The following is a 23,526-nucleotide window of genomic DNA, read 5'->3' as shown; positions in this document are numbered from 1 at the left end:
TTATGGTCCTTACCTAGCTACTGTGCATGTGCGAGTGCCAACAAAGATGATACAGAAGTAAGATGTCTCACTCTGTAGCTAAAACAGAGACCTGAACACACAGGGTGAAAAGAGGAGCTGCAGCAGTGTGCAGTACAACAAAAATATGGTGTTTTTTGAAAATTAAACCATGTAAACCAATTCTGGTACAACCTCAAAATACAATTATGAACCTGAAAATGAGCATAACATGGGCGCTTTAACCAACCGTATTCTGCTCACGGGAGCAAAAGAGCAATTGATGATGATTTTCACCTTTTTTTGGGCATATCATGGCTGCGCTGTGTAAGAACCCCAAAGTTCTACCAAAGTTCAATGCATCATGAGCACGGATACTGCATTTGAGTATTCTTTAGTAGTAGGTATTTCTTTGTTCAGTATTTTTATTTGCAAATTTCTACACACGACCCCTTAATGCCTGCACATTGACAACCCAATATAACATTAGTATTCAACCTGAGTTAGTAAAGTGACAGAAATGTACTCAACAGCGTTCGACGTCACGTGATTACCATGCGTCGTGACGTCACGCGGAAGTAATTCAACCAAGATGGCAGCGTCCTTGACACAGGCATGTTTTGATAACAGTCGAGTGTCAAACATCCTCAACAGTTGCAAATGTACGGGCTGTACAACTGACAAGAGAATATTTTGAGAGCGGAGCATGGAGAGACGAGAGTTTGTCGCGTCTCTTGTGGTGAGTTGGCAATTTTATACAAAGTCATGCTTCATGTTAATATTTCTTAAGTCGTGTTTGTGTTCTGCTTACGACACTGCCCTATATAGAATTCATCTTTTTCCAAAATATAGCCGAGTATCCGACAAGCCAGAAACAACGCTTGGCCAAAAGGACCTGTGTAACCTACTGCAGTCATATGTTTGTGATTGTGTGACGAATCTGGCGATAGAGGCAGGCATAGATATAGAATTGTTCTATATCTATGGAGGCAGGCAACAACAACAACTGCTGCTGTTAGGTAAACACAATATACGGAAAACATAGGGACATAACACCGGTTAATGTCCTAACGAACAATGGGTCTTACAGCTCGTGGACTAACGTTACCCAAGCTCGAGAAATACACAATAATACATAAAGTCTGAGGTAGCTAACCGATTTATTATCTATACCATCACAAAGTTAAAAAAAATAAGATAGACAAAACGTTTAACTGCAAATACTTTGCTGTAGGCGGAACCAGCTCTAGTTAAACCAGTGTTTGTGGATAAGCGCATCTCCCTGTGGACTGTCTCTGTGCACGAGCCAGGGGTCGGTGCAACACCACCTTTTTACAAACGTGTCCTCTTCAGATGACAAAGCAACATTTAAAACTCCTTTCAACAGTGTTTTATTTTCTGGCAAAAAGGGGAATAAGCAACATGTTATCAGTTTCGCAAAGAGACAAAGTAACAGAAGAAGTGTGTCAGCTACTTTCACTGTTCAGTTTATTGGGAAAATGAGAACCTATTGGGTCCCTTCACTGACCTGACTATTAATGAGACAAGGAAGAACAAAGGACTATCCTCTGTGTACAGTTTCATTATGTATGCTGCTACTCTATGTGCAATGTTTTCTTTTGGTTCTTTGATGAGGTGCCAGGCAAAGGCAAAACACAGACATGGGTGGTAGAAAGGTGTGTGTGTGTGTGTGTGTAGGTGTGTGTGTGTGTGTGTGTAGGTGTAGGTGTAGGTGTACGATATAAGAGTGTTGTTATAGTGTTGTACAGGGATATAAAGTAACTATAAGTACTAGGGCTAGGCGATATGGAGAAAATCAATTATCACGATATTTTTGACCAAATACCTAAATATCGATAACGCAACGATATTGACTATTGGTGCTTTCACAAAATATTTACACAATGAGATTTTTGATAAATAATCATCAGTAATGTGGATATAATGACTACGTGGGTAAAGGCAAATAATAGAACAGTTACAACAGGCTGGTAAGTTCAGAAAATGACATCACTTTACTGTAATGCAGCCTTTAAAACCAGGAAAAGACAACACTTATGCCATATTACGATATCCAAAATCTAAGACGATATCTAGTCTCATATCACGATAGATATAATATCGATATATTGCCCAGCTCTAATAAGTACATACATTTACAAGTCCTGTACTTGGGTAAAAACATTTTTTAGATCAATTTTTTATTAACAACATTTATCATTCAGACATACAGAACAAATTCCACAATATGTGCCAGGTAGTATCAGATGGTACACAGAACAGAGAAACACAAATTGAACAAGAACACATGGGTACAATTTTGAGGTACTTCAACTGAAGTTTATTGTATTTTACTTCATACTCCTACGAGTAAAGTTTTTTACTGCGCTCAGAGACATTGGTAGGTTATCTGTATTGCAGAGTGCAGCCCTCATCTGTCATCATTACTTACTTCTTATCTATCTATCTATTATCTATCTATCTATCTATCTATCTATCTATCTATCTATCTATCTATCTATCTATCTATCTATCTATCATAGACATTGATTCCTAATCCAATAATGTAACACAATATAAGGCAACTTTTGATACTTGGGTACATTTAACTGAAATTACTTGTATATATATTTTGATGCTGTTACTGTACCTAAAACACGTCATTGTTTTGGTTGTACGACCTGCGTCTTTACTATTTTGGTTCATCCTGACCGCTATCATCAGCACTGCTTACAGCAGCAGCAGATACAAAGTCAGATGAGCCCACTGAACACTACCTGCCCAGCACCAAACAGCAGACAGACCATGTTAACAACTAGCTGGTGAACACAGTGGAGCATTTAGAAGCTAAAGAGGCAGAGGGAATATTACATAACTGCTGGCTGTGTATATATGCAACGGATAACGGATCAGTTTGCCATATCAACTTTATAAGATAATAAATATGTCAGTGTTGTGTTTACAGTTTGTTGCGTTACCCCCCCCCCCCCAATTGACCCCAAAAAATTTATTAATGGAGGTTTAAGTTAAAGATCTGAATATTTCTTCCACTACTGGTGTTATAAAGCGTGTAATGCAACATTATGTCTTACAAAGTGATTGTCTCTCCAGGCAGGGGGCAGTGCAGGGATGTGTGTGGATCTGACCCTCTTTCCCCTGGACACCATTAAGACAAGACTGCAGAGTCAGCAGGGCTTCTACAAGGCAGGGGGCTTCAGGGGCATCTATGCTGGAGTCCCATCTGCTGCTATCGGTTCCTTCCCAAATGGTATGACGCTCATTGTGATAGCTGGATATATGATATGAAGGTTCTTCTTTTGTTGAATCATTCTGAGACCTTACTTCGCACTGCGTTGATCATCTATCCACAAAGTAATTGACTCAATTTGGTGTTTAGAGCCTCTTTTAGCTGTTACACATTCATTTATTTAGTTTTCTTGCCTGAAGTCACAGCACAGAGAAAATGAGTTTGAGTGCCACTTTGCTGACTTTTACTGACTTTGCTGACTTTTGCTGACCACACACACACACACACACGCACGCGCACTCACACCGCAGTTTCTCCCCTGTCAGTGGTAGTGAGGGATATTAATTGCCGTATGCTGGTTGACTAATGGGCCTTAAATGGCTGTGGTTCTGCTTGGTTTCAGCCGCTGCTTTCTTTGTCACCTATGAATGCACAAAGTCCCTGCTCGGTGCTGGTGAAGTGCTAGCAGCACCACACGTGGCGCCTGTCACTCACATGCTGGCCGCCTCCCTGGGAGAAATAGTAAGTATTTCTGTCCCTCATTCTCCATACTTTTGCCTCCTCTAATTTAGATTTTTTTACTCCTCTTTCACTGTGCCAGTACACTTTTAAGTCATGTTTATTTGTGTAGGCGTAATTCATTTTTAGTCGTTCCATTCTTAGAGGGCCAGCTGCTTTATGTGCTTGTTGTTTTTCTTTCCTTGTTTCTCTCTCACCACTGTAAGTCCAAAATAAAAACCACCGGCATGTCTGTTGACATCATTGCTTTAAAATTTCGCAGACCACTATGCAAGGGGGCAGCGGGGGGTCGGGGCTGTAGGCCCCGGGGTCCAGCTGGGTAAGTTAAGGGGACTTCCTCAGGACTGTCCCAGCATTTTCCCCACTCGCTGTGTAAATAAGATACCATTAGTGCCTATTTACCCATCCACTTTCCCAGACTCTGACAATTTAGTCTGGGGAATTCAGGCTTGAAAACCAACCAGGCGCAGTGCAATATTCTTAGTCCATCCTGTACCAATCACTCGCAGTGAACCACAGAATCTGAGCCATATGGGGGCCCCGCGTATTCACATTGGCATAAAGGGGGGTAGAGGAATGGGTGGTATGGAAAGAGAAATGCCCCCCTTCTATACCACCATGGCTTTCTTCAAAATACTAGGTTTTTAGTATTCATTGCTTTTGGATGGATGTAATTTAGCCAAGTTTTGCATGTTTATGAAATAGGATTATTCCACATGGGAGGGTGTTCACTATGCTGGAGTTTATGTATGTCTTGGTGTCTCATAGTGTTAAGAAGAGGACAGATGTTACTCTTATAGTAGCACAAATTCAATAAGAGTGTTTTTTTATCCTCTGACTGTTACAATCAATGTAGCAGTTATTGCACATACTGTAGGAGTGTAGCTAATAGCGATGTGTGCACGTTTCCTCTTTTTGTCTGTGGCACAGTCCAGATGAGTGTGAAAGGTGAGCCTGAGGTTGCGGCTACCTTTAACCCCTTCCCCGCTGTTCTGGATTTAAGCACATCAAAGGCACAAATCCTCGGAGTGGAGCTGAGCAGAGCAGGGGCGGTATCCCACTGCATTCTGGGAACTGGATACGTCTTGTTCAAAGGGAGTAATCTTCAGGCTTAGCCATGAAAGGCCTACCCTAGCGCTGCCCTGCAAGGCCTAAACGCCCACACTATGATGCCATCGCTGCCATATGATTCTGTGCTAAAAGTTATTGTGCTGAGGTTCTTACATAAGCTTGACTGAATGTTGGCCAGGTGACATGTTATGTCATGTGCTGAAACAATTAGTTGATTAATTGATTAGTCGATTGATAGAAAATGAATCGAATCAGCAGAATATTCTGGATTTCTAGCTTTTATATCATCGTAAAATTAATACCGTCTGACTTTGGACAGTACAGACAATTTTAAGAGGTCATCGCGGCCTATGGAAAATTGTGGGAGCCATTTTCACAACTACTTTCTTACATGTTGTAGAAATGATTCTTGAAACAGAAATAATTGATAGTTACAGCCCTAGTTGTGTCTCCTTCTTTATCATTTACTTTGTGACCGTAAAGGTTGTGTTTTGTTATATTTCGGTGCAGTAAGTTCTCTTATTTGGCGATATAAAACCACCCAGGCACAAAGATACACACATACAGAGTTCTTCTTACCTCAGTCCAAATTGGAATTGCACAAACCTCACTGTCAACATTAATGCAAACTCAAAACAGATTTTCAACGGCATTATGTGTCATCTTCCACTCTGCACTATATGTTCTTTTCTGCCAGTATAAGACAGGGTCACTCGTTTTCATTGTGTTTCTCTGTCGCTCTTCCACCTGCTTGTCTCTCTCTTGCTGCGAGCAGCTGGGTGCGTGGGCAGCCTTTGACACACAGGAAGATGAAGACGACGATGCAAGTTGTTATTTGGTCCTTATTTGACCCCTTCCGTTCTTTCATCAGCCAATGATCCTTACCCCAGGAGGCCATTTAGTTGTGTTTTACAAACTGTTTCCACACAGCAACATTTACAACTGACGCTTTATGGGACTTATTGCTTTGCTAATTCTATGCCCAAGCCTCCCTCTAGCTATGATGCGCTGGACTTGGCACAAACTTACTAGATGTGTATTAGTGTATTATTATCATACCAGAGGGAGTTGTAGCTCAGAATTCATGCTGCATTAAGTGTGAGATGGGAATTGAAAGAAAGAAGAGAACACTTGCACAAAAATAAATATTAGCAATTTGTATGTCTGAAGTCGAGCCGTCGGTCTAACAGATGTTCATCCAAGGGGGAGGAGGAATGGTTAAGCATAAACACTAAGAATAAGCATTGTCACAGTAATCACCATATCTGAAATACTTGTCAGAATTATAACGTAAAGCAATCATCATTTTTACAATAAGTGTTAAGACCTAAATATGTTCCACATTAGATTCAGTATCACAAGTGGTGGAAATATGTTCTTTTAAATAATAAAGATATAAAGCAGAAATGTACTGCAGCTGTTTGATTCTGGTCTTCAAATGTCATAACTAATGCCCTTTCTATATGAACCTACTTAACGCCGGCCTTAACTTGTATGCAGAAGCAGGGCAGACAGAGACAGGGAGGACAGAGAGGAGGACAGTCATAAGTTGTAGAGAGAAAGAAGTAGAGAGGGTCAAGACAATGAGAGAAATCCCCCCCCCCCCCGGCAGAAGCGTCCTGGTGTTTGTGTGAGTGTGTTGGTGGGACGTTCCCATAAAGAATGTGTAAGCTGATGGCGTCTGTCAGGCTCTAGCAGGCTGTTATCCAGCCATTAGATCAGATTTATCTTCATTCCCATTCGCTCGACGTCCGCCCTGAAAGCTCATTTGTCAAGGCCAGACGGCAGGTTTCTCTCGCATCTATAACCCCCCACCCCCACAACACCAACACCACACGTCTGAGGGAGGATGTACTGGAAAATACAGTGTGACATGACAAGATGGGGGGACAGCAAGAAGGAGGGAGCAGGAGGGAGGAGTTTTGTGGGTAGAAACTGGCAGCCACTTAACTTGGCACTGAGAAATAATCCATGCATTGCCTTCGAGCAGCGCCACGCTCAGTGATTTATTGGCTGTTGTTTCAAAGTTGGAGACTCGGTGTCCTCATCTCTTCCCTTTTTCTGCATGACCTTTTTTCTTCCATCTCTTCCTTCCTTCCTTTGTCGACCCGTATCTCAGTCTTACTTGGTACTATGTGTTCCTAAAACTGGGTGTGTAATCAAAATCCAGAAAAGTCATGGGAATTTGGTACTGGTACATGTGATGGTACAAACTGTACTGTCTTTTAGGGGCAAAATATGTAAATTGTGGGGTCTAGACAGGCTGTACTTAATTGTATTTGATTTGACATTGAGGAGTGGGAAGGCACAATTTTTCCTCTGTAGATTGGTGTAACAGCAGATGTTAGCAGTGTTTTAGAGCATGTTTACTTCCACTTATTTTATCATGATCGAAAGAGATGTGTTACGTAATGGTTAAGTTGTGTAGCACATTTATCAGCTGGAGTTATTTTGTTTATAAGTATGGGCATTGTTAAAAGTAATCTAAGCTAAAGTTGGGGACGTTTTTCTCAGTCCTTACTTTATATGTTTGACTGCGGCATTTCCTCTTTGGCAAAGTTTTAGTGGTGAATGCCGTATAGTTTAATGACAGATTAATCCAAATCATTGAGGCACTTAACAGTTGTTGCAGTCTGTTTGTTTTTCTTACCTGTTGTCTCTTTATGGTGCCCAATGGTAATCCTGTTCCTGATTGACTGACTACTGTGACCAGATGGCCATGAGCGGTAAAAGAGGGATGTAGCAAAGGAGGGGAGGACGGAGGGATGTAATGACTCATTCTGCGAATTGATTCGCTGGCTATGCCCATAATGTGCTGTGAGTCTCTGCTAATTTCCCATTCCTTACTGCGGTTCGCCCATGATTGAGCGCCAGCTTCTTACCTTGTTGTTTGGCGGCCAGTGCTGGAAATTGAAAACACGCTCTGTCATTTGGATTAACAACAACAGGCCAAGGGAAACTGAAAGGCTCCAATCACAGGCAGACAGCCTCCTAATTAACACTGCCTGACGAATCCAACAGCTTGTAAATAAAGATGAATGGTAGCTGGAATTTTAAAGACTGCCAATGGGTTTATAATAAGTTTACATGCCAGAGGTAAGAATTGAGAATGAAGGGCAAGCAAAGTAGGTGAAGAAACAGATGTCTGTCATCCTGACAGCTTTCCACCTACAGCCCTCCCCTAAGTGTGAGGTAACAAGCCTTACTTGTAATGAGGGACACCTACCTAAATCTTTCTTTTGTTTGTTCTTTCTTTCAAAATGTGACAACATACTGCATCTACATCTCCACAAAGGATATGCCTCTATTATCCTTTTAAGCCCCAGCCGTATTTTATCATGCCCTGATTCATCACCATTGTTCCCCTGTTTTCAGAGATCTGAAATGGCCTCCGAGGCCTGCACACTTTATCTTCTATCCACTCAACATCATTCTCCCCACCCCTAGGCGCGCAAATTACTCCCAAATAAACAATGTCCCTAATTTATTTGGTATAATCTCTGGCTCATTCTGCCTTCCCCTCTGCAGTGACAGGAGAGGAAAGGCCATCTCAACTCCAGGCCTCCCATCCAATTACCTCCAGTAATTGCTTGTCATAGCCACTTTCTTTCTATTAAGCTGCCTTATACTGGTCCTTTGGAGAATTGGTTTGGTGAAAACATGATGTACAACGTATTATAAATGGTAACTTGACCAAAGGGAGGGCAAATGAGATCTCCGAGATGGATGCAGCCAGTTTAGTTATCACAAGGAGGTGATGCAGGTTAACGTTTAGCCACTTGGTGGTACTGTTGCACCATGGTTAGGTTGCTGCTAGACTATGGCCATACTCACCTGAAATAGCAATAAGAGTTGCCCTGAATTCACACTCATTTAAGTCTTTTGTTTTTGCTCTTATGTACAGAGAATGAGATTTATATGCTCATTGTGTATTGAAAAGAGGAAGAACTGGCATTTGCCTGCAGCAAAAGTGATACGGTGAAGGGCAAAACAAATATGAGAAATTAACCAAATAATAACCAATAGTCAACAGGATATTTATAGATACAGAGCCATAGCTGTGCATGTACAGCTGTGCATGTTATGGCTGTACAGTCTTCTTCAGCTCAGTCTGTGATTTCATTTGACTTCCAGGACTGCTGCCTTATCCCTTCTCCTTTTGTGCTCCACATATATTCACGTTCTTGCTCATAAGGTGTCCTTGGTGTCTGGCAGAGGAGACGAGTGGCTGACAGACAGACGTGAGCCCTCTAACAGCTGTCGGGTTAGCCTTCTCCCCCTCGCAGAGTATGGCAATAGAGCCTTATCCCCTAGGGGCTATCACCTCTAAAAATTCTGATGGGGCCCAAATGCTAAATCAGTATGGATAGCTGTATGGAGAAGAAGCAAAACAGGAAAGCTGTGCATTTTATCTTTATTGAGGTGCCTGCTTCACTCTTTCTCTTTGCTCCTCTCTCTACACCACGCTGCCGTGGCGAAGATGGCACTGGCAGACTGGCATCTGTATGACCAAGGGGAGTCACAGCAAGGGGGCGGCTCACCAATCGCTCTGTAAGATTGCTTGCAGTTAGCCGGTATTTCCGCTCTGATGCAGGATAAATGGGAAATCAAGTCGCCAGGTGGGCAGCTGTGCCTGCCTGCCTGCGTGCCTGCCTTTAGGGCGGTGGGAGTTATGAAGCATAACTATTCATGTCTATCTTCACTATCTGTTGGTAGTCCATATTTTTGTTGACATATGGTGGATGGGTTGGAACTTGTAGCGGGGAGTTTGGTTACCGAGGTGTGCACGTGTGTGTCTGGGTCTCACCGTGTGTTTGATGGAAGCAGTTCTTTGGACACAGATACTCTGTAAGCCTGATGACCTTTATACCTGTTGCCCAGGTGTCATGCCTGCTGTGTGTGCCATTTTGTTAACTGGCCCGATTGGACGCTAACTAAAGCTCTCCTTAGCCTGCCAGCTTGATGTAATTGCTCTCTTCAGGCCGTGCCATATAATGGTCACCTGCCATGTAGAAAGAAATAGAGGCTAGTATTATGTTAAGCACAATATGGATATAAAAGGCCCTTAAGAAGCGAATACAGTACTGTAGATTGAGATTGTATCTATTCAGGCAACACCATTGGACAGTATCTGGCCAGTCTGGTTACCCATGCTCTTTCCATCCTGTAGGTGGCATGTCTAATCCGGGTGCCCACAGAGGTGGTCAAACAGAGGACCCAGGCTTCACCCTCATCCACCACCTACCAAATGCTGCTGGCTACACTCAGAGAAGAGGTACACACCAATCAAAGGCACTTTCTTGAAGGATAACTCTGGTTTATTACAACTTTTATCTTTTTTTCCTGTGGTTTTGGCCACCATTCCTATCAGTAATAATGGAGGCTTTTAGACCATTTTAACAAGTGGTTGAAGCACAACGACACCTTAATCCTAGCCCAGCTCTCAGCACATACTTTAATGAGTCAAATAATAATAGAATAAGAACTAAGTTACAATAAGGGGTAATTCAAATGTCTGTGCTTGTAATACATGTGTGTTGTGTTCTGTTATCTCTGAGCAGGGTGTCCGGGGCTTGTACAGAGGATACAGGAGTACGGTTCTCAGAGAGGTAGGATACATTTTTCTCTCTCACTTTCATGCTTTTATTTTAGTTGGTCTGTCTGCCATTCACCAGTGATAGTAATCACAACCAAAATGACAACCAATAATAGTAGTTCTAAAGCAGATCACACACTTATATGTCTGTCTTTGGTAAAGTTTCAGGCAATTTGCAAAGTACATCTTACAGATTCCATTGAAAGCTATTTCAAGTGTTTCTACTAAAGACAATTACCAATCTCCTTGCAGGCTGTGTAGTGAATTCTTTTTGATAGGCTGGGTGAATATTGAGGCTTTCCACTCTTCTGACTGAAGACATTTTAATTTCTCTCGGGCTTTATTGAGGTTGGAAATATTGATTTAAATTTTTTTTTTTCATCTCATTCAATTACTATGGCAAGATGCTCTTCCTCCTATTAGAAGTGCATCTGATTAATTAATGCAGTTAGTTGTGTTATAAATGCAAAACAAAACACGGATAAATGAGCGTTGGGCTACGCTCCCTTGATGGACACTCACCTTTTTGTAATGAAAAGCCTCTCTAGTTCTTTGATTCATGATCTTCTGTTTAATTGCACCTGCAGTGCATGATTAAACAAAATATGAAGCCAAAGCTGTATAGATCTCTCAATTTTAGCTCCACCCTCCCACCTGATAAGTTTCAATAGAACTGGAAGAAGAGATGAGAAAGGGAGGCAGAGACGGAGAAAGAAGTATATGAAGGTGACACTTGTCTTTCCATCCTTTTTTTTGGGGAGGGGGGTGAGGGTGTAATCTAGTCCCCTCCGCTGTGCTAGCCTGTACTTATTTTCTGCCTCACTAAACTGATGTTATTCACGCAAATTCCATCTGGACAGCCGGGGAAAAAAAGGACAACAAGACACTGTGATTTCTCCGAGGGGCTCTGAATAAATGAATACATTTGGAGGCTGGCGCACGGCCTGTGTGCATACTAACACTGGCAGATGAAATGCAACGGTGGCGGCAGGGATTTGGGGCGCGGGAACGGCAAGGGATGCTCCGCGGTGATTGGCTTTGACGTGTGTCAGGAAGGTAATTCATTTTCTCTCGGCCTCCTTCGCTATCCGCCTATCTCCCTCCTTTGGACAAGCGACCCTGTCAAGATAAGTTTGTTTATGTGGTATGGCGTGGCGCCTCCCCCCCTCGCTGGCACACTAATTGGGGTCCTCTCTGGGCTATGTATTCATTTGGGTTCAGAAGGCATTTCTGATGGGCATGATATCAGATTACTGCAGGATGTGTGAGGATCGACCACGGTGGGTAGGCTGGCCTGGTGGAGGCGGGACTGATTTAGTGATCCAGTTCCCATTGTAGCACCAACCCACATCCAGATCATCATATCTACCAGAACAAGTTTTAAACAGTTATAGTGGATTTTACACATCACACTCTAACAATGCCCTAAGTTTTATTTCAACACCATGTCAGGACTTTTGACTAATAGACATTAGATTCCCTTTTTCTTTTGCACCACATTAATCTTTACTGTGGTCTGCCCTCTCCTTAAAAGAACATGTCAAATTGTCTGCTGTGTCTGCACATTTTGGGTTCCAGCTGAATAGAGCATGAAATAAATGAGGTTCAGATTGGGGTGAATACAGTTGTTCTGTGAAAAATGACTATTCAACTCTGTAAAAACGCAGGTTTATTAATGAACATCAGCAAGACTTTGTTCAGGATTTTAAGTAGGAGTACACTTGCTTATATATATATATATATATATATATATATATATATATATATATATATATATATATATATATATATATATATATTATATATATATATATATATATATATATATATAATATGCTGTTCATGTGGTCTGGGTGTTAATTTGTTTTCATTTTATGACAATACAATTTATCCAGACTCTACTTAGAATGAATCATCTGGTGATGCATGTCATTTTGACAGGATCCTGCATTCCAAACTCTAACATGACACCCCAAGTTTCTCCTTTTGAATGATATCACCTTTCACCACTAGATGGCATGCTAAGATTATCGCTGCCTTAGACGTTTGTGCCAGATTTTCTCTCATTTCACTCAAATCCCCTCTCCTTCTGTACTTCTCCCCCTCTTTTTTGCTGCCTCTCTGCTCCCCCATCACACCAATCCAGCTTTATGACATTTATGAGCAGCAGTCACTGCACTAAAAATGATGGCTTTTTTTAATGGTGAGCCCTGTATTTTTCTGATCTAAAGTGCTGTGAGGTGATCTTCGATTTGATCTGAACTGCTCCAGTTTGAGTAATGAGCCTGAGATGGGTTATTAGATAGTAATTTAGTAATGTGGTGGTGTGGGGGCTGTGGAGGGATAGGTGTAAGTAAAGCTGACAGTGTCTGACACAGTCGACTGAAGAGCCTGGAACATCGTCTGATTGACTATTGCATACGGCCACGCTACGTATAATTCTCATACTTGTGCTCTTTCACCTACTCACTCTGAAAGCCACTTTATCTAAATCCATTTTCACTTATTTAAATGGGTAAGCACGCAGACAAGGAAGGTAATTAAGCTAGCTGAATGAGACTGAATGAAAAATGTGTTTCTGGTCTTCCCTTTACCGGTCTGATGTATATTTTTCCTTAGCCAGCATCTGAATCAGTCTTAAAGTTTCTCCACCCTAACAGCTGGGACCTGGCAATCCGAGGTACAAGATCTGGCGGTAGGGCTTATGAAACACCTCTCCATCCATGCTCCTCCCCACTACATCTCTGCTTCCTCTTCCTCCCTATCCCCCTTCTCTTCAATCCCCTGCTGATCCCTTCTCTGCTCCGTCTATCAGGGGGTTTGGCTGTAATGAAAGACTGAATTGGATTTTTACAAACAGGCCAAATTACATCCAACTTTGGGATTTCTGCAGTTATGTCTTGTTTTATAACTGATTTTAAAATGTAGTGATCTGTTTCAAGTTTGTCTAGGGCTGACTTTGAGCTACAGATGGGTGGCTGACAAATTTAAGGAAAACCAACTTAAAGTGTTTTGGCGTTGGACCACCACAAGCCTCCAGACCAGCTTCAGTGTTCTTTGCGAGAATCTGCATATTGTTTTCTTGATTGATTAATTCATCGTTTGGCCCATGAAATGTAAAAAATAAAATGTCAACTTTTGAAAGCCCAAGTTGACATTTACAAACCATTTTTATTGTCAGACCAAGAGGCCAACCCCAAATATATTGTATTTAATATCCTAGAAAACCAAGAAAACCAGCAAATATTCACTACTTAGTAGCTGTAACCATTGAATGTTTGGCATGTAGCATGATAAAAATCATCTTTGTGTCTGAATATACTCTCAGATCCCATAGGGTTACAAAAATGACATTAAGGATTATCAAAGTAGATGCTGATTAATATTCTGTCAATAATTCACAAAGGTGATGTCTTTAAAATGCTTTGTTTTGTCAGATTAACAATCCAAAACCCAAAGCTATTCAGTTCTCCATAATGTGAACACAAGGAAAACTAGTCTTCACATTTGTAAAGCTGGAAGCAATAAAATATTTCGCTATTAGCTATATTTTAGCTTGAAAAATAATTTTTGAAATAGCTGCCTATTAATTTCTGTTGATCAACTAATTGTTTCAGCGAACATCAGAACCCTGGCACGTTTCCTAACTCTCATTCTCTTCGTCCTAGCTAGGTCCTTTTGCCCCTCAGGGTTCTAGTCCAACCTCCCCTTCAGTGTGTTTGATTCCCCTTGTTGTTTACCCCCTTGCTCAACTTCAGTCATGCTGGAGTCCGCTTTTAAAAGGTGGAACTCTGTGTCAGTTTGCATGTTTGTGTGTATCACAATCACAACTGTGCAATGATGAGCTTCGTTTTTAATAAGAAGGGGAGGAGAAAAAAAAAAAAAAAAAAAAAAAGAAGAAAAAAAAAAAAAAAATAAAGAGGGGAGAGTGATTACATGGAGTTATGTTAGTAGGCAAAAAAAAAGAGAAGGGGGGGTGTTGGTTGTTTGGGAGGGGGGGGAAAAAAAAAAAAAAAAAAAAAAAAAAAAAAAAAAAGAAAAAAAAAAAAAGGGGAGAGGAGAAAGAAAGAAAAGACTCATTTTTTTATAAAAAAAAGGGGAGAAAAGAGAGAGAAGAATATCCTGTCTGTGTGCACTGATCCACAGAGGCTCATGTTTATACACCCTCATATGACTAAGACAGAGCAGAAAGAGGGAAGAGAAGACAGGGCAGGGGAAGCAAAAAGTGTTTATTTTCCTCTACATATGTAAAGGCAGGATTTGTGGTACCCGTGTGAAGGAGCGAAGGCTTCCTCCTGCTTTGTGTTTAAAGTTGGACCTCGCCAGAGCAGCTGCCATTAGTCTCTCGGAGCCAGACAGCAAACCAACTCTTCTAAATGGCTTCAACACCTTAAAAAAGTTAACAAGACTAGATTAATTGAAATGGAAAATGTCACAAGATGACACTGGAAAAAAAGAGAACCCAAACCAAGGAAAATGTTAAACTGTTGGTTGAAAATGAAATATAATGCCTACCAGTAAGATGACTGTGTTCACTTATATTGTGCCATTTCTTGTTTAATTTTGGGCAGTTTGTAGAGCCATTTTCAATTTGTTGCTGCTACAGTTATAGTATAGGTAGGGATGGGTATTGTTCAAAAAATGTTCGATTCCTGTACCGATACCAATATCGTGACTTTGATACCGGTTCTTGAACGATACTATTTTCAATAACAATTTAAAAAAATTCATTTCATCAAAAAGCAATGACAATATTACACATTACAGCACAAATCGACTTTGAATTTATTTTTCAGCTCCTACTGTGTGAGCCCCATCTCTGTGCGTAGCGTAGAGTTTTTCCAGTGCGTCTCTAAGACGTGTAACGTTAGACGGCCAATCACAAACATTATAAAATCTTGGTAGAAGCATGCTGCGTTCCGGTTGGCTCACTGATGCTGATGAGATTTGGTCCTTAGGTATTGAAATTTGGAATTCAATGACGAGGCATTTTTCGATACTCGATACTAAGGAGGCAATTCGGCCGGTGCCTAAAAAGTATCAAATTCGGAAACCAGGTCTAAGTATAGGATTTATTAGCCTCTGCGAGTCAGTAGAACAATTGCCAAAGAAAGGCTTTTTGGCTCTATTGGTTTCAAAGATGGAAGTGAGTGTTTTAAAGAATATCAGCTACTGGTGCTACCATATCTGTTTACATTGTGATCAATGAGTCGCTTAAGAGTCGTGAGAGAACCTGTTGACCTCTGTAGATCCGACCCATTGACATGACTTGACCTATAGAAGGATGTGTGACTGCTTCTGTGATAAGGAGAAACAATAGAATAGAGTGTCAGCAATCTAGGTGTTTTGAATGTATTGTCTGTATCTGGAATTGAATTAGCAGAGTGCACATACACACATATACATAAATACATACTCTTCAACTTAAAACACTGTTGGAAATGTTTTAATATTATTTTATAGGAATTCAAAGGCAACCAACAACACAGCTATAGAGAGGCCTCAACCTGACGTGTCTATTCACGTTGTGAGTTTCTTTGATGAATCACTATCTGTCTGCCTGCTGGAATATCATTTTTGAACCCTCATTTGAGTTGTTTGCAGGTCGAGCCGACCCTTGTTAGGAGAATAATAGCCTTTTTAAGCTACAGAGAACGATTCGTCTTCGTCACTCGATGATCTCTATCACTTTACCACAGACACAGCGGGGATTAATGGTTTACTCCCACTGTCACTCTGGATGACGGATGCATGGGCTTCTGTTCTTAGTGGCCAGGCTACACCTGCCGTTCACATTAGTGTAGTTTTGTGAATACAATTGTATCTTCTCTTTCTTCTGTGCCTCATCGTACATCCATGCTGGCCCATTCACCTGTATTACATTCCCCTCATGGATCCAGTCCTCCTGGGGTAGACATTGGCATGGTGGTTTTTGCTGCAAATCTAACTAAACCTTCCTAAGATCAACATGTGGTCTTATTAATGACTTCTACAGTCGGATGTATTTAAGGAGTTTGCTGCCATGTTGTCAGACCCCCACTTGTGCTTTCTGCTCAGTGCAGACTTGGCTGAGGGACAGTGCAGTGCTTTCTGCAGTTCCCTGTTGAGGATGATGCATTGGAAGTCTGTGCCACTAAGAGCCATGGATCACAGGCTTATGCTAAGTACATTTGTCCCCATTGAGCTCTTCAATCCACTCAAAATCCATCATTGTGGCTATAATTCGTGCATTTCTGCGTTTCTGTGTGGAGACTTATTACCAATACCTATTGCCAGACAAGACATTTTTTCCAGGAAAAAAACAGTACAGTTTTTTTTGACAGCTCTAGTTGTTTTTATGCCTCTCCCCTCTGCTGTATGTGTGAGTACTGTGGACATGACCACAGTGGCCATGTTAGGCAGTGTGTCTATCCGGGTCTCGGGTCTATGTTTGCTTCCCATAACTTTACTTTCACATGTGTTTCCAATAACACCCAGCCACGACGGCCTGGCAAGGGACTGAGGGTGGGGGGGGTGGGAGGATATGTAATGGAGGGGGGTAGTAGGTCTGGAACGCAGGGAAAAGGGACAGCAGTGGTTTGGATGTCATGTGGAAGGAAATATGTGCATTATATATGCATTATTCCCCTGACAGCAGTTCTTGCGATGCAGATTTTGTTTGAATTGAACACCTGTTCCACTTGAGTGTAGACGCCATTAAAGTGACATAATAACCTAACTACCTAAATACTGTAATCCCATCTCAGTCAATCAGCCTATTATAATGTCACTGTAAGGAACCTTTACACGAGTTAAACCTTTAATCAGATCTAAATCACGGTAACGTCTTATTTTCACTTTATCCTGACAGAGTTAAGGGAGTGGAAGGAGGATGAATCAGTGTTGTGCAATAGCCAGACACGCGGAAGCACCCTGTAATTACAGCACCACTTTAGTAGAAGCAACGATGCTTCCAAAACGTGTGTGTGTGTTTGTGTGTTTGATATGGCCTGTGAATTCAATTGGCTTTTGGAATGTACAATGTGCATATTTAAATTAGATTACAATTTGTAGGGCTGTTTTGTAGTTTGCGAGGTTTCCTGTTGCATAAGTGCCATTTTTCCCAGACAGTCATATGAGGCTCTCCAGAAGCAGCACCTGCCCCCCCCAGCCAGGCAAATGTCTGCCCCCTTTTCCTCTATCACAACCATCATCGTGCTAGCAGAAGTTCTTACAACCCAAAAGCATCTGGAACAGACCACCTGAATGTCAAGGGTCATGCTGTGATGTCACTGCTTAATGTCTAATGGAAAAAAGAAATATAAAGTGTCACTCGCACCCCGAGCGTTCACCTCACTCAACCCCAGGAGAGGTTAGGAGTTCAAACCAATTCATAATTCACACATTTACTGCAGTCCAAGCTGGAGCTGCTGTTAATGTGAGCCAAGGGGATTACATGGTTTTTATTATTTGTGCTTGATATACCACAATAGTAATTCAAACCAATGTCCGATTAATAACAGAATTCAGATTTTATTTTTTTTTACATGTTTGGTGCCAACAATGAGAAGGTCTTTACCAAACAAAGAAGCATTCTTCTTGTAAAAGGCCTTTTTTTTTTTTTTAGAGGAATGGTAACCATCAATCGTTCCACCACTATAGTCCAGACTGAAATATCTCAATAACATTTGGATGGGTTGGCATGAAATACGTACAGGTCCCTTCATGGTCCCCAGAGGATGCATCCTACTGACTTTGGTGAGCCCCTGACTTTTCATCTAGTGTCACCCTGAGGTTAACCGTTTTGGTTTTGAGATACGTAACATGGCAAATATATATAAAGTGTAAATCAATAAAATGACAATTCTGTTTGAACATCATGCTAGCTTTGCATCTCAAATATTTAATTTGAGGAGCCTAAAGATGACATGTTGGTGCAAGGAATGTGTTACTTCTTAATGAAAAGAAGATAATCTGACTTGATGACTAGCAACCTGCAACCGATTGATAAGGTCCATGCAAGGTTTTGTTTGAATAACTCTTCTATCTGTGTGTGCGTTTTCAAATTGGCTGCGTCACTGCCAGTATACCCTTCTCTCAGTATGGAGATTCTGTTATTTCCAGCTGTGCTTCTGCTGTTCTTATCTGATTCCTAACCGATAAGATGTGTTTCTGTTAGTGAGAAACATTTCAGTTGGCCGGCAGGCAGTGATTGGTTGGCTGGAATGACTTTGGTCTGTGTTTTATTGCTGTGGGCACTGCTCCCAGAGAACTGTGTGTGTGCGTGTGCATGTGCCATGCAGGAGATAGCAACGCAAGCAGCCTTATTCTGGCCCTTCCTGCCCTATTTACTCTAGTTTGCGCTCTTTCCTTTGAAAGGAACTCTTACTTCTTTAATGAGGCTATTTAACAGTCTTAAATGTTACCTGGAAAAAATACCTGGACAAATACATACAACGCTTTCTGTTTTTGTCCAGCTTTTGGCTATTGATAAAGTACATAGTATTTATTGCAAATGCTGCCCTGGTGTGATGCAGACAAATGTTTTGCCTGACAAAACAACCACAATTTTACACATGCAGTTAAAACACAAAAAACACAAAACAACTGAACTACAGTGACATTTTTGTGTGACTGGCTAGAGTCCGACCAACTGGCTGACATTAGCAGATAACCTATGCTAACATGTTAGCAACTATTTAAGCTCAACAAATGAGATTCCTTTACATTGTTGGCTGTATACAAACATGGGTTGGTTACACACTCACTTAATTAGTAGTCAAGTGCTCTCTTGTTTCTCTAAACACTGATTGTGTCTTAACAGTTTATCTTTGAAAAAGCTATTTGTTTTGTCAGAATTCCTTTGTGCTGCTGTCCACAATGGAATCTGACAGAAATATGCAGCCTGTGGTAAAGTTAACTACACCATAATGGGTTGGTTCTGTTTATCAGAGCTGTGTGTTCCATTTGGGCTAAAGGCCCTGACACGCCAAGCCGACGGCCGGGGACTAGTGGCGTTGCCTCAAGTCGGCCCTGTCTTGGCCAAAAATTAGCACTGGAACACACCGCAGAGACTACAGCCGTTGACCAAGTATGCTCTGCGCCTGCTTGAGAGGAAATGCTGCCTACTGCCTACTGCCTAGAGCCTCTGCTTCACTCCCCACCGGGAAGACAGCGGACACCAGGAGATTGCTAACCAGCCGTTCTCTGCCTACAGTGGAAGCGGAGCGGGGGGACCGAATGGCCTGCTGCTGGCTCGTTACTTTGCTAATTTCATCAACCCAACATGCCTTCGTCATACACTGGTTACTGAAAATTAGCCAAACAAACATGTCACTCACCTGGCGATAGCAATGTGCTTTCCTACGATGTGACAAGAGCGTGGAATTAAACATTAAGTTGTTACATTTAAATAATTTAGAGGCTGGCTGGTTGGCTAGAAAGCTAGCTTGATTTCTGTTGCTAGGGGGCTAAATCTTTAGCAGTGCAGAAGGCGCAGAGAGAGAGAGGTCTATTACAGTCTTTATATTAAATATCTCAGCATAGGATATTAGTTTATTAACTTATTAGATTATTTTGTAATGTGTAGGTATGTAGAGATCTTTTAAAGTGCTCATATTATGCTTTTTGGCTTTTTCCCTTTCCTTTATCGCGTTATATATATTTTTTGTGCACGTTATAGGTTTACGAAGTGAAAAAGCCCAAAGTCCACCCCAAAGGGACTTACCATCTCCAACAGAAAACACTGTTCACCAACTGCTCCAAACAGCTCTATTGTAGTCCAGCCTTTACTTCCGTGACAAACGTGCATTTGTAACACACTTTATAATGCTCGCCTAGATGCTAGCATGGCACGTCCTCATACTTTGCTTCTGACTGGGTAGTTGTCCTTACCTAGCTACTGCGCATGTGCGACTCCCAACAAAGATGGAACAGTAATAGAACAAAACCAGAGACAGCAATGAGATAATATAAAAATATACTTTATTGCGTGTAAAAGATGCTAACTGTATTTAACTGTGGTGCAAGGATTATATTGTGCCTGTAAAAATTTTTATATATTTCTGTATAAATATCTTGCAACATAGCATGCCACACATACCAAATCCTGAATACAGTATTAGATAATATTAAAAAGTACATTTCTCTTATTACTTGTCAATGATACCGAACATTCATGTCAGTGCAAGGATCATTTGGCGGTGAAAAACTAAGAAATATGCTGCTCAGTAGCCTCTACGCTTCTCAACCATCTGTGTAGCGAGGCCAACGCTAAACCTTCAACCTCTCCCATGCTTAGCCCCGACACATTTTCTCTCAGTCCACTCTCCCACGTCTTACTCCTCGCCTCAGCCAGACCCTCAGGCAGCCATACATCTCTCTTCCTGTCAGCAGCTAATTGGTCGACCCTCAGGGCATCCTGTGTCACACCACACCACCATTCATTGGCTAATATGCACTCTGCCATCGATGTCATCTGTCAGTGGCTGTGACAGTCCTCTTTCATTGGGTCGATATATAACCAATAAATTATCTATTAAGCACAGCATGTTTTCCCCATGTGCAAAGACAAACGGTGTGGATGTTTTGTTTTTTTATATATATAAAGTTTAAAGTTCCAATAATCATGTTCAGCATTTTACATTTGGCATTACATGAGAATGTTCCCCTTCACTACAGTGTTGCATTAGCAGCAGGCTATACTTACAATCCCTTTGTTAAAGTCTGTGGAGAAAAAGAAGCATCAGGTGTCTGTTGCTGAGGACGTTCCTGTTTTCCCCTTTCGTGCCTGTTCTGCTGTATCAGGCGTCCATTTTGGAACAAGCTGCACACAGGTGGGAGGAAGAACAAAATCACCAGCACAACATAAATATTATTCAGAGTTTCTGGGAAGCATTTCTCTCATGTCGATGGAATTGCTCTCTTGAATTTTTGCCAGCTCACTGTTCTTCCCCTCCCCCCACCTCCCCCATCACCACCACCACCACCACTTCTCCTCCCTTTTTTCCTCTTCTCCCTCTCTCCCCCTCCACCTCAGAACAAGTCTTAATTTGTCGGGAATATTAATGCCCTGTGCCGACATTCGCCAGACTGCGGCGGCTTATGGGAGCGCGGGCCAGGTGTGATTTGATTTGCTCACGGGAGATGTGCCGCCACTCAAACCTCTCCCTAGTTTGGCTTGTGTAAACACATATATACACACACACACACACACACACACACACACACACACACACACACACACACACACACACACACACACACACACATACACACACACACACACACTCTGCACACACACACACACACACACACACTTTGCACACACACTCAGGGCTGCCCTTGGCATTAAAAACTGTCAGATGGAATTCTCCAGCAAGTGCACTCACTCTCGTTCTAGTTTTTACAGCACCGGTGAGCTGGAAAAGGTTGGGATGAGTGATTGCTAGTCGCTTAAGGCAGAACACTCCCCATAGTTGCACAGTATAGGCCTTAAAGGGACTTATGCTCATGCCACAGGATGCTCACAACTGCATAGCCAACACTCAAATCTGTGACAAATTTAAGCACAAGGGGAGTGATGCTTTGTATGTGTTATTGGTTTTGGTTTGGATAGGCATATGATTTGTGTGAAGTGTGCCTCGGGGAAGTGTAAAGACAGGTGTGTGTTTTTGTGTGTGTGCTTGATCTGAGACAGCATATGGGGGTCTGTTTTCTGTAATAGGGAGAGCAGGCCTTGGCTAACCAGCACTATACAACCACCAAGAGAGAAGTAATCCAACCTTCTCTCTCTCTCTCTCTCTCTCCCTCTCCCTCTTTTTCTCTGGCACTCTCAGTTTCCCCTTCTGTCCCCTCCCTTTTCCCCCTCTCTCTCCCCCAGGCCTCTCTTATGAAGTGAGAGGCCAAACACAGGCCCGGAGTGCCGGATCAAGCTCCTTCTATCGATTGACTTTATTTATGTGTTTGATTATTTATTTAAAAGGCCCTGAACCCCTATGTCCCTGAGGTGTACTTGGGTGCCACACACACACACACACACACACACACACACACACACACACACACACACACACACACACACACACACACACACACACACACACACACACACACACACACACTCTTACTAGATTGTACACGAACAAATTCCTCCTGTGCTCCTGTGTTTTTGCTGCGTCACTGCCAGGTGTAACGTGTTTCGTGTCACTGCAGTAAATAGGTGTGACATTAGCTCATATACGCACTCCCGACCTGTGTCCAGTGTTTAGAAACATAACATAGAGCTGCCCATAATAGGGAAATAATTAACAGCCCATACATATTGAATTTGTTACAGTTACTGTACAATGCTTACTCACTACAGCTGGATGAAAATGTGATATATTAGCATTTATCGACTTTCAGTGGTGGGCACTGTCCAGTGTTGGCGTAGTTACTCAAAAAAAAGTAATAGATTACACATTACTAGTTACTTAAAAAAGTAATGCCTTACTGCTGAAAGTAACTAGTTACACTACTAGTTACATTACTTTTGGATTACTCCGTAACAGAACCTGAAATGCACCATAAATTACTTATAAATAACAATATGAAGTTAAAGGGGTGATAGAATGATTATTTAGGGTATTTCACACTGTTCCTTATGGTCTCCTAATGGGGTATGTGACATTGGTTGGGCTGAAAATGGCCTGGTTGATATTTTATTGGCCCTTATGCATCCCTGTGTTTTGGCCCTATTTGTAACGAGAGCTTTTCTTCCAAATATGGTATGTTCATGAATATTTACATGAGCTGCGCACTGATTGGTTGAGCAAATTGCCATACGCACACATTAGAGACGTGCGCTGATTGGTTGAGCGAATCGCCATACACACACATTAGAGACGCGCGCTGATTGGTTGAGCGAATCCCCAATACACACACATTAGAGACGCGACAGAATCTCATATTCCAGACACTGCAATGTTTCGTTACTAAATTCACTTCTGAGACTTTTTTATGCCAGAAATCAACTATGTAAAGCTCAAATATGGGTCGTTTTACGAAAATTAAAGGCTAATTGCAAATTTGGTAAGACGTGTCGGACTTTAGGAGCTCCACACAGTCTGACGAGAAA

The 23,526-nt window shown here is 41.8% G+C and overlaps 1 protein-coding gene across 5 annotated transcripts in view; it reads left to right on the top strand.

Annotated features, from left to right (window-relative positions):
- The first annotated feature begins 557 nt into the window (after nt 1-557).
- The window catches only part of slc25a26 (solute carrier family 25 member 26), a 55,086-nt gene continuing 32,117 nt past the window's right edge, over nt 558-23,526 (top strand). For all 5 annotated transcript variants that reach the window (XM_039798521.1, XM_039798522.1, XM_039798520.1 and 2 more), the window contains exons 1-5: nt 558-736; nt 3,109-3,265; nt 3,648-3,766; nt 10,005-10,109; nt 10,396-10,443. In XM_039798521.1, the coding sequence (XP_039654455.1) occupies nt 704-736; nt 3,109-3,265; nt 3,648-3,766; nt 10,005-10,109; nt 10,396-10,443 (462 nt within the window). In that variant the 5' untranslated portion in view covers nt 558-703. The remainder of the gene's footprint in view (nt 737-3,108; nt 3,266-3,647; nt 3,767-10,004; nt 10,110-10,395; nt 10,444-23,526) is intronic.

The sequence above is a fragment of the Perca fluviatilis genome, chromosome 4 (assembly GCF_010015445.1).
Source record: "Perca fluviatilis chromosome 4, GENO_Pfluv_1.0, whole genome shotgun sequence".
Lineage (NCBI taxonomy): Eukaryota > Metazoa > Chordata > Actinopteri > Perciformes > Percidae > Perca > Perca fluviatilis.
The sequence above is the reverse complement of the archived record's forward strand: the minus strand, read 5'-3'. Positions and strand labels throughout refer to the sequence as shown.